Below are 10,839 nucleotides of genomic sequence, written 5' to 3' on the forward strand. Positions count from 1 at the left end.
ACAACGATATGGCGGTGTTACAAGGATGATTGGTGGTGGAGGAGAGGGAAGAAGTTAAGGACTTAAGGTGTTTGATGAAAATAATGGTGTTGTCGCAAATGCAATTTAAAAGGGTGTATTTTGTATTGCGGTTCAATCATAGTGGTTGATTTAGATTTCCACCACTGTTGTTTTCTCTATGTTCTTGGTTTTCTTTCAAGCTTTTTTTACAAATTGTTTGGATGGGAGTAAGTTTTGCAATTCAATTTAAGGACCTAAGTTTTAGGAAAATTACATGTAGCATTTGCTCTGGTGGGTTATTGTTGAGTTAAATGGCCAGATTGTCAACCACATGTCTCAATGGGTGGAAAAAAAGTGGTGAGTCCTAAAAGAACACCATTTGTTGGTTCTGTCTTGATTTAATTAAAATTTATTTAGCAGTACATGTTGCCATGTCATTGCGAAGTGGCGAGTGCTATGTATGAGGTCATGTGAACAATAATTACATAATTAAGTCTATAGTATATGGATAAGATAACTAGACAAGGGCTAATTTTGATTTTTTTTTTTTTTTTTTTTTTAACTTTTTATTATTTTTCTTAATTAAAAAAAGGCTATTCAAAGGATGATTTTACATAAATCTTGAATGTCATAAGGACGAGTTCTGAAAAAAAACATAAAAAATTCAAGGCCACAATGCTCGTGAATTGCCGTGAAGACCGTTTGGAGATTCATGAGATGTCACTTTTTCCGCCATCAGTGCGATTGGGACCGCAAATTAGCCTGAAATTTATTTATGTGAGGAGAACCCTGTTCCGATGCAATGGGATTTGTTATCTGTGAGGGTGTTGGATGTTTTCTATAGCTTGAGTGAGATCCATCAGAAGCAGAAGAGGCTGTCTGATCATTTGAAGAGAGGCTTTTGGATGTTGTCGTTAGAGCTTGCTCATGGAGAAAAGAGGCTGGACATTGGCGAAGAGTGAGGTAGTTTGTTGTCTTTGTAGTAGTAGTCTCAAAAAGCTTTAATTCACTTGATTGAAATAGAGATTGATGTGACTTGTAGGTTGACTGGTATATGTCCAGCAAAAGGGGGTACTGCTGTAAGGCAAAAAGGGTGACGGGTATTGAAGCAATTACGGCAATTAGAGTAGGAGCCCATTGTACCCCTTCTCGGAAAGTGATGAAGAATGTAGCAGTGAAGGCCACTATCATGGTTGCTATTGAAATGAGCAGCAAAATAAGCCCGCTCATGAGTTTCATTGGCAATGATACAAGGAAGTCACTCTCTGCGTATCTTGAAGTAAGGATTGATAAGAAGATCAATATTGAAGCAGTAGAGGTGAACAACGATACTCCGTTTGACACTGAGAAAACCACAAAACAACCCCTTTTTTGTAGGACTGGATATCCTTTTTCGTTAACTCCTCCAGGTAATTGGAAGGCTGCAGTGAACACCATGGTAGCAATTAGAGTTGCAACTAGAGCACATGATTCTGCTGTTTTCTTCATCCAATCCTCCCCTTTTGTCCTTAATCTTTCATGCTCTTCACTAAACAACGCATGAGGTGTTTTATGATCATTATTTTCAGCTTCAATGTACTCAGGCCTCACTATCCTCTTCACTGCCTGCAAATCAAACTCTTGTTAGTTGTGATGATGAGAAGTCTATAGAATTTAAACAACTCTTAAGGCTTATAGCCTAATTTAAAATACCTTGAACCACAAAAGCTCTCGTTGCATTTGCAAAGTTGCCCCAGACACACAATTTAGCCTATGAGCAGGTGCCAACTTACTAGCCAAATGCAACATGTTATTTCCATTATCATCTTTGTAAGTAGCTATCTAGTCTTTGATTGCTCCAATTTCATATATAAGTTTGAATATCTCCTCTTGGCGGTGCTTTACTGCTATATGGAAAATAGTATACCTGTTTTCATCTACCTTCCATATAAGGTCAGGATAAGATTGGATCAATGTCTTTAAGAATTCGACCTTCCCCAACTTAGCTGCAACAAACAGTAACCGCCATGGGTAGCCAATCAGTGCAGATATATCCTCTTCCTTCTGTCTGATGACTTCATCCCAAAGGCGCTGTATTAGGTCAATTGCAAGTTGTGGCTCCATGTTTTTACCTTGATCTATAGCGGTCCCTGAAAATAATTTATTTATGTGCTCATAAATCCATTTTTATCTTATTGTGAGATTGACTAGGTATGTGTCTTGGAAGTTACATTGCAATGAGAACCTAGCATTCAGTTTTCCATCAGCTGGCTTTAAGGGTTTTCGAGCCAATGCATGTAATGCGGTCTCTTTCTTTGCATCCCGAAGAAGGGCCAAGTTGCGGTGGTTGCTTAGAATTTGCAATGCCACATCTGTACTATGAAACATTTTCAAATATAGAGAAGGTTAAGAAGTTAGAATTAGTACACGAAAGCATATTGCTTTTACCTATATGACTATCATTTCACCTCAATTAAAAGCATTAGATAAAGGGTGGGTGTTTAGGGTGTGACACTGCCAGTGGAAGTATCTAGTATTATATGACCACATATATGTGTCCAAAAAATAGAAAATATTCAACATGAGTTGTTGAGATGAAAATCTAAGTAACAGTCTGTTGTTGCCATTGATAGAGGAATTTGGCTTACCGAACATATCGGTGTCAATTGAGCTGGTAAGCAACCCTATTCGATCCTGGTCTGTCATCTGTTGATGGTCGGTGACTTGAAGAAGGTACCACACCATATGCTGATGACCTAGCAAGACTGCCATTTGGAGTGGAGTCATATTTTGACTGCCTCTGATGTTTGGCAGTCTTTTGTTTTTTTCTACCATCAATTGTGCAATATGAACCACCCCGGAAACAGCAGCGAAGCAGAGAGCTGTGTTTCCAAGTTTGTTAGTTAAAGCTAGAGAATCTGCATCCATAATATTAACTAGCTTCTTAACAAGATGGAGATGCTTGGCTGCTGCTGCTATGTGAAGAACTGTTTCCCCACCTTTTGTGATCTTTGAGTGAATCCATGTAGGAGATACACGGGCTACCCTTTCTATTTCTAACCAGTCACCTTTAAGTGCTGCTCGATAAATTTTCACTCCGTATGCCAAGAAATCATCACCTATTACATATATGGATGTAGCCAAACATTACTCGAGGACATTTAATACTCAACTGCTAAAATGTTTTTTCCATTTTGCTATGTGTTTTACCTGCAAAACTCTTTTGAGATTAGAGATTGAAAAGTTGTCTAGCTCCTCAATAGCTTTGTGGCTGCTAGAGTGCCAGGATTTGAATCTTGTGTTAACTGAATACCTTTGTTCGTTTTAGTACTCTTGAAATACACGAGAGTTGGCGCCAAAAATAAGATTTATTTGTTTTTTTTTTATTTTTTTATTTTTTTATTTTTTTTTATTTTTTTTTTGAAGATGAAGGAGAGGTGCTAGGAACCAGAAATTTGTTTTGTTGTACTGTCAAAACTCAAAACAAGCTTTTTTGTACTTTGATTTTTCTTGATAAGTTGTTTGAACGAGGGGATTTAAACCAAGTCTGATATCAAATTATTGTTAAGTTATTTGTTGTCTATATGTTTATTGCTCTTTCAAAATTTTAGGTTTGTTCTTATTAATTTTATTGCAGACAAGTAATAATATCATTTGGTGAATTTTCTGTAACTTGTCAAGATTAGGCTGCATTTGTTTTTGTGAGTTAAGACTACAAATAGGCCCTCAATTCTTCATTTTTTCACCTTTTAGGTAGTCAAACTTTTTTTTCACCCTTTAGGTACTCTAACAAATTTTCAGGCCAACTAACTCATCACTAACTCACCACAAACCAATAACCATACATAATTAAAAAATTAATTAAATTTTAAAAAAAAACATTAATCAATTTAACTGTAAAGCAGCCAAAAAAAGCCATGAATACATCCTTGCAAAACAGAAAACAGATCAAGTTCTCTAAGACTAAAATCACCATCCACGATTAGCCCAAAATTTTTAATAAAAAATAAAAAAAAAATTAAAAAAAAATCTTGAAAAAGGAGTTAGAAATTGAAAGATTACTAAGAATGGCATGGTTAGCAGCGATTTTGCCCATATTAATTGCTTCATTCCCATCTTCTCTTCTTAATTTTTTGCTTCATTTTCTTGTGTTTGCTGGTCGTGGCAAAATCCTCAACTCATCTTCTCGTCTCAATGTAATCCTTCCTTCTCTTTAATTACTGTATATTTAATTTCAATTTGTGGATTTGATTTAATTTAGTACTTTGAAATTGCAATTTATATAATCCGACATCACTCACAACAAATTATTCAAACAACATCACAAGCACAAATAATTCGACAAAACAACAACAAATCACCATTTCAATTTCGTTATTAACCCACAAAACCAAAACCCTAACTAGCAACAAAACTATAATCAATCGCCCACTCCCACCCTCTTGTACAAACCTTCTTCCCCTTCACCTTCGTCTCTTCTGACATATCCGCCATCGCTAACCTCGCCATTAGCACTATCATTAACACCACCGCCCACAACTTCCATGCCGACATCTTCGCTAACAACAATATAATAAGTTGTGAGGTTGGAAGATGAATTAAAAAGGAAAAGAGAGAAAATGATGGATGAACACGGGAATTGAATTGATTGCTTTAAATGGGTGTTTTGGATCTTGAGTATGGTGGAAGGGAAGAGGGGAGAGAGAGTAAATGTGTGTGTGTGAAGAAGGAAAGAATTGGGAGTTGGGCTATGGTTGTCGAAGTAGGAAAGAGAAAGAGGAAAGTGGGGTCGGAGTTGGAGATCAACGGTGGAGATTTTTTTTGGGTGGGGCCTACATGACTTAACTCAAGGTACTCAATTCTTAACTTTGGGTACTCAATTGTTTGGGGGATTTAATTTTTTTTGCCGGAAAAACGGTGAAAAAAAAAATTGAGTACCTAAAAGGTGAAAAAATGAAGAATTGAGGGTCCAATTATGATCTTAACTCTGTTTTTGTGGAAAACATTTTCATGGAAAATGATTTTCCTTCATTTCTTCATTTTCTTTTGTTTGTTTTGTGGTAAACAATTTTTTAGGTGGAAATTTACTTTTAAGAGAAAGAAAGACGTTTTCCTTTTGTAACAAAGGTATGCTACATTTTTCTCATTACTCTATTTTCTCTTCTCAACCTTCTCCCTTTACTGCCATTTCCCCTTTTCTCCTTAAGTTTCTTATAATCAAACAAAGGAAATTAATTCCCCCAATCATATTTTCCATTAGTTTTTATTTTATTTTATTTTAAAAAATAATGATTTTCTAAAGATCTTTTCCATTAAAACAAACGGAGCCTAATGATTTTTGTTTGAAAGGGTCAATTCCTGCAGTGATGCAATTAAAGACATTAAGCTAAAAATAATGAGTATTTTTATAGATGAACTCACCAGGTTGGTTAGCGGGAGGAAATGGTCCTGCAATTGATGTTGGTGGTCGAGGCAGAGGTACAGGTTGAGGGAGCGACGGAAATACATCTTCTGTCTGCTGTGAACTCGTCATTTGCTGGCTTCTTTTTGTGTCTTTTACTGCTAACTTGTAGGTATCAGACTTGTGGTTTAAGCTTGCTATTATGATTCGAAAGATAGATACTTATCACTAAAAGGCAATTTTAATCCAATTGCAGTTGTAATACTAGTTACATTTTCTTTTTTGGAGATAAGAAAATGTTGAAATTTAAATCGGAGCTTGGTGAAAATACGCATGGGAGAATGATATATCAAGTCAACTTTAGTCCGTGTCCACTGTCCTTTGTGCAAATGTAAATTTCGTTCAACTTTCATGTTGAAGTAGCGTTTTTATTTCATGATTTATCTCTAAGTCAAAACGTGTGGGAACTAGCACAACTAGGAAGGAAAGGGAAAGAGAAGCATTCATTACTTGGCGGCTTTACGAAATATATCAAATTTTAGATTTATATGATACTCCGTAGTAGGTAATTCTTGAGCCATGCTCGGTTATTTGCAACGTTTCATATTATTTGCAACAATTTGACATTAAGTAGAGAGGAAAAATGTCTAATCGTTGCAAATAATATGAAATGGAGGTAGTATATATTATAAAAGTGATTTAATTATTTATATGCAAAATTATTAAATTTGTTATTATGAAATAGGTATTGAGACAATTCTGGTTCTATGTGAATGAGCTTTATTATAAGGATCTTACTAACGAACGTCTCCGGGAAGTTGGATAAGCATTTAAAATATTACCTAAAGTGACATTAATTTGAGAAAACATGACAAAATCAAGTGGCGATAGGTGTAATTAATGTTAAATTAATTTAATCTTTCTACTTTTAGTTAGCTTATCTAATGCCCTCGATGTGTGCTTTAGCTTTTGCCTTATATATAAAAATATCAAAATAGAGTTTGTAAATAGTGTTTAAATTCAACCTTGTCAGTAAAAGTTATTAAGCTTGCATTGAAATCGCTACTTGCGTAAGCACTATAAATTAACATTTTAAGATCTTGATCTTATTGAATATCTGTTATGTCGTATATCTAATATTACAACTGCAATTGGATTAAAAATCTGAACTGATGAATTTCTGTTATGTCAGTGTATCTATTATTACAACTGCAATTGGATTAAAAATCTGAACTGATGAATTTCTATTATGTGTATTATTTGAAAGATTTAGGAGTGGATCTTACAGATGATGCTCAAAAAAGTGAAATGAGCAACATGTAATAAGAGGCTATAAGAGCGTGTAAAATTTTATATGGCATGGGCCACGATATTATATGGCATGGGCCACGATCATCTGGTAGATATTGATGTTTGCTTAATTTAGAACATAACACCATATATGATACATTTGAGTATTTAACTATTGTAAGAATCAGAATTGTTCACTCTCATTATGACAGTACTCTAGGATTAAAAACAGGTAATTAGCTAAAAGAATAATTAATTATTAATCATTAGTCACATATGAATTCGGTTGAATAACTAAAGAATGATTAAATGAACAAACTAATAGCTTAATGGCCTAAAAAATGATAGTAATAGCTCAAAAAAAGATGAGCAAAAGCTTCTGGCAGATATAAGCTGATATGAGTATTTCTCCTTGCTAACTTAAAAATCCGCTTCAAGGATCAGCTTCTGAAAACAAATCATTTGAGGAATAAAATTTGGGTGTGTTATTCTCTGAAGCACAAGGTGCTACTATCTGTGAGGGTGTTGGCCTATGGGAAGAGTTGTGGCGAGGGATGTTAGAAGTTAAGGAGGTTATTGGATGAATCTTAATTGGGCGTATGGACACCATTGCTGCGGCATTTACAATGAGATCGTGCTGAGAAGAATGGTCGAAAAGCTTTGTTTTGCTTGATTCGAATAGAAATTGATGAGACTTGTAAGTTGAGCGATATATGTCCAACAAGAGAGGGCACTGCTGCAAGGCGAAAAGTGCAACAGGAACTGAAGAGATCAGGGCAATAGGAATAGGAAGCCATTTCACACCTTCAATAAAAGTTATGAAGAAAGTAGCAGTGAAGGCTAGTATCATGGTTGTAATCGAAACGAACAATAAGGTGAGTCCCATCATGAGCTTTAAGGGAAGTGAAATGTGGAAGTCACTTTCTGCATACCGCGAAGTGAGAATAGATAAAAACATCAGCACAGAAGCGAGGGAGGTGAACAATGATACTGCATTCGAGGAGGAAAATACCACAAAGCATGCACTTTTCAGTAGGACAGCACTTCCTTTATCGTTAACACCTCCAGGTAGTTGGAAGGCAGCTGAGAATACAACAGTAGCTATAAGAGTAGCAACGAGTGCACATGATTCAGCAGTCTTCTTCATCCATTGCTCGCCTTTGGCCCTTAATTCTTCATGTTCCTCGCTAAACAAGGTTTGAGGAGTTTTCTTATCCTCATTTTCAGCTTCAACATACTCAGGTCTCACTACCTTCTTTACTGCCTACAACAAAGCAAGAAATCAATTAAATTTTAAAATTATATATCAAAAGAAATGGATTATAGAATTTGCATTCACATAGAGTTATCATCACCTTGAACCACAATATTTCGCGTTGCATTTGCAAAGCTGCTCCGGACACAGAGTTAAGTCGATGAGGGGGTGCTAACTTGCCAGCCAAATGCAACATGTTATTACCATGATCATCTTTGAATGTAGCTATTAAGTCCTTAATTGCTCCAATCTCGTAGATCAGTTGAAAGATCTCTTCATGGCGGTGCATGATTGCAATGTGGAAAATAGTACGCCTGTTTTCATCTACCTTCCATATAAGATCAGGATAAGATTGGATGAGAGTTGTTAAAAACTCAACCTTCCCTAATTTCGCGGCAACAAATAGCAGCCTCCAAGGGTAGCCTATCAAATTCGATATATCCTCCTCCTTTAGTTTGATGACTTCGCCCCAAAGGTTTTGTGTAAGTTGAAGTGCAAGTTGTGGCTCTACCCTTTTCTCTTGATATGTGCTGCTTACTGTAAAGGAGCGAAACATCGATTTATTGACCCGTTTAGCACTAGTTCGCTAAGTATAAACTATAAAGAGCAATTTTAAATACGTAATTAGCAACTTACTTAATCGCTCCATTATCACGCCCCAAATACTCGATTGATGAGCAATGGACTTCAGAGGTTTACTAGCTAGCGCATGTAGTGCAGTCTCTTTCTTAGCATCTCGTAAAAAGGCTAAGTTCCAATTCTTGTCAAGAATATGTAATGCAACATCTGATTCATGCGACAAGAAACATAGAATTTGTTGAAGTTTGAACAAATAATATTATTTTGTGATGTAGGTTTTGATTGAGCTAGTGAATAATACTACCTCCGTTAAATATTACGTGCAACAAATAATAGCCCAAAGTTGCACATAAAATTTAACGGAAGTATTATTATTCTTTTCCTTCCCTTACCTTTACGGCTTTACCCAAACAAGCTTGTCTCAAGAATGTAGGTTCTTGAGGTGAAATGAAGATTCCGAGCAAGAAGTTAACAATATATAGGCAGTTATTGGTAGAGTGCTAGTTAATTACCAAACATATCCGCGTTGATTGAGCTAGTAAGTAATCCAATGCGGTCTTGATCTGTCAATATTTCTTCCTCAGTGACGTCGAGGAGATACCAAACCATATCCCGGTGGCCTAGCAAGACGGCCATGTAAAGTGGTGTCATCCCTTGACTTCCTCGGATGTTTGGCAACTCGACATTCTTCTCTACCATCACTCTGGCAATCTCAACAACACCGGACACAGCAGCGAAACAAAGTGCTGTATTTCCAACTTTGTTTGTCAAAGCTAGAGAATCAAAGGACATAAAGTGTACGAGCTTTTTAACAACCTCAACATGTTTTGCTGCTGCTGCAATATGAAGAGCTGTTTCGCCTCCCTTAGTAATCTTTGCGCGGATCCAAGAAGGGGATTGACGCTTAATCATGTCTATAGTCAATAAATCACCTTTCATGGCTGCTTGGTATAGTCTCACACCATATTGCAAGAATTCCATGCTTGTTTCATCTATATTTTCATCATATGTGAATATCCAACATAGAAGCATCATAATATCATGACGTACTACCGAAGTACCGAGAGTTAATTGAAATGGTTCCACTTGATTTTTCACGATTTAAAAGAACGCATTTGACTATTTATGCGTTGTTTGTTCTTTCTAAATCGCAATGTATTTTATTGTGAAAAAAGTTGTAAATTATTCCTATATAACCTCTTTACGAGTTATTCTCTCAATGGCACTATCACATTCCTTATTGTAGTTTTCAATTTCTTTTCTCTACTAAAATATTGTGTTTCGCCAAATTATATGATTCATTTTTTTTCTTTAATAAATCATTAGTTTTATACTCATTCAAATACACAATAAAACGAATCATACACCTTACATATAGTAATATTTTGATGTTTGTAAAATTGTAATAGTGATACTTGTTAAAGATTTTAATCAAAATTTTCATACTTTGCATAACCATTTGAGTGAGATGAAGTGCATATTTTCAAAATTTAGCTACTTATTCGTTATTCCTACGGACTGTCAAAGTCTCCCTTAATCGTGAAGTCTTCTAAGAGCATAGAAGTCGCCACGTCATATCGGATAGGGCAAGTGGGCAAAGATGACTTGACTACACCAATCTCCCTATTCCTATAGTTTTTTTTCCCTAATATTTGTACTTTATGGGCGTTATAAGTCGTTTGGTAAGATCGTGATAGGGAAAGAGATAAGAAAAATAAGGTGAGATACAGATAAAAATTATGCCACCTTGAATAGGGCAAGTGGGCAACAAAAATTACTTGACTTTACAAATCTCCTTATTCCTATATTGAACTCAATTCGGATAGAGACAACTTTTTTTTTTTTTTTTTTTTTTTAATTCTGAGCTCAATTCGAACCATTAGGAACTAAAATGAATCCTAAAACCTTAACCGAATATTTTTCGACACGTAAACCGATGAAAAAGTTGATACAGGCTGCAATTTACAATTTATAAGAAGTTTTGAGCTACAATTTGCAATTTTTTTTTAAATGACTGCAATTGACAAATTTTCCTATATAATATTATACAATAGTTCCACGTCAAAAATTAAAGAAAAAAAAAAACTGGCTAGATTAAAGATCATGAATTCATGATATTCTCCCTTTAACTTCATTTTGTGACCTATATTTGGAATACACGTAGTTAACTTAAGTGGGTTATTACAAGATCGGATTCTATATATTTCGAACGTGTCTTAAAATAGTCTCTACTTCTCCATAAAAATATGTCCCACAGTATTGATTTTTCATTCATGTAATAGAAACCTACAAGGCTACAATACTAATATACAAAGTTGTTGGGATACAAGAAGCA

General features: G+C 35.3%; 2 protein-coding genes and 1 pseudogene across 6 annotated transcripts in view; 1 reads left to right on the top strand and 2 right to left on the bottom strand.

Annotated features, from left to right (window-relative positions):
- Positions 1-5,748, top strand: part of LOC145636396 (tyrosyl-DNA phosphodiesterase 1-like) — a 36,858-nt gene extending 31,110 nt beyond the window's left edge. For 3 of the 4 annotated variants that reach the window (XM_081687949.1, XM_081687953.1, XM_081687951.1), the window contains one exon: positions 5,391-5,748. The gene's annotated coding sequence lies outside the window, so the exon portion shown is untranslated. The remainder of the gene's footprint in view (positions 1-5,390) is intronic. The other variant, XM_081687950.1, reaches the window with a different exon arrangement.
- On the bottom strand, positions 539-5,651 carry LOC145636397 (uncharacterized; annotated as a pseudogene). Its single transcript, XR_014114127.1, has 5 exons — positions 5,401-5,651; positions 2,628-3,098; positions 2,211-2,351; positions 1,693-2,129; positions 539-1,605 (listed from the first exon to the last, which is right to left on the bottom strand). The product of XR_014114127.1 is annotated as an uncharacterized LOC145636397 (transcript).
- A 1,197-nt stretch (positions 5,749-6,945) lies between the features above and the next one.
- On the bottom strand, positions 6,946-10,554 carry LOC145635363 (uncharacterized). The gene is made up of 4 exons (XM_081686645.1): positions 9,017-10,554; positions 8,562-8,711; positions 8,026-8,462; positions 6,946-7,934 (listed from the first exon to the last, which is right to left on the bottom strand). The coding sequence occupies exons 1-4, from the start codon at positions 9,537-9,539 to the stop codon at positions 7,104-7,106; spliced, it is 1,941 nt and encodes a 646-aa protein (XP_081542771.1). The 5' UTR covers positions 9,540-10,554; the 3' UTR covers positions 6,946-7,103.
- Positions 10,555-10,839: the final 285 nt, after the last annotated feature.

This window comes from Chenopodium album, chromosome 6, assembly GCF_948465745.1.
Source record: "Chenopodium album chromosome 6, dcCheAlbu1.1, whole genome shotgun sequence".
Taxonomy (NCBI): Eukaryota; Viridiplantae; Streptophyta; class Magnoliopsida; order Caryophyllales; family Amaranthaceae; genus Chenopodium; species Chenopodium album.

Excerpts from the sequence above, each read along its gene's own strand:
- LOC145635363 (XM_081686645.1), bottom strand. The coding sequence starts at position 9,539 with ATGATGCTTCTATGTTGGATATTCACATATGATGAAAATATAGATGAA. Across the intron at positions 8,712-9,016 it reads AATCAACGCGGATATGTTTG|ATGTTGCATTACATATTCTT; the intron begins GTAATTAACTAG and ends CGCATGAATCAG. Across the intron at positions 7,935-8,025 it reads GCGAAATATTGTGGTTCAAG|GCAGTAAAGAAGGTAGTGAG; the intron begins GTGATGATAACT and ends GCTTTGTTGTAG.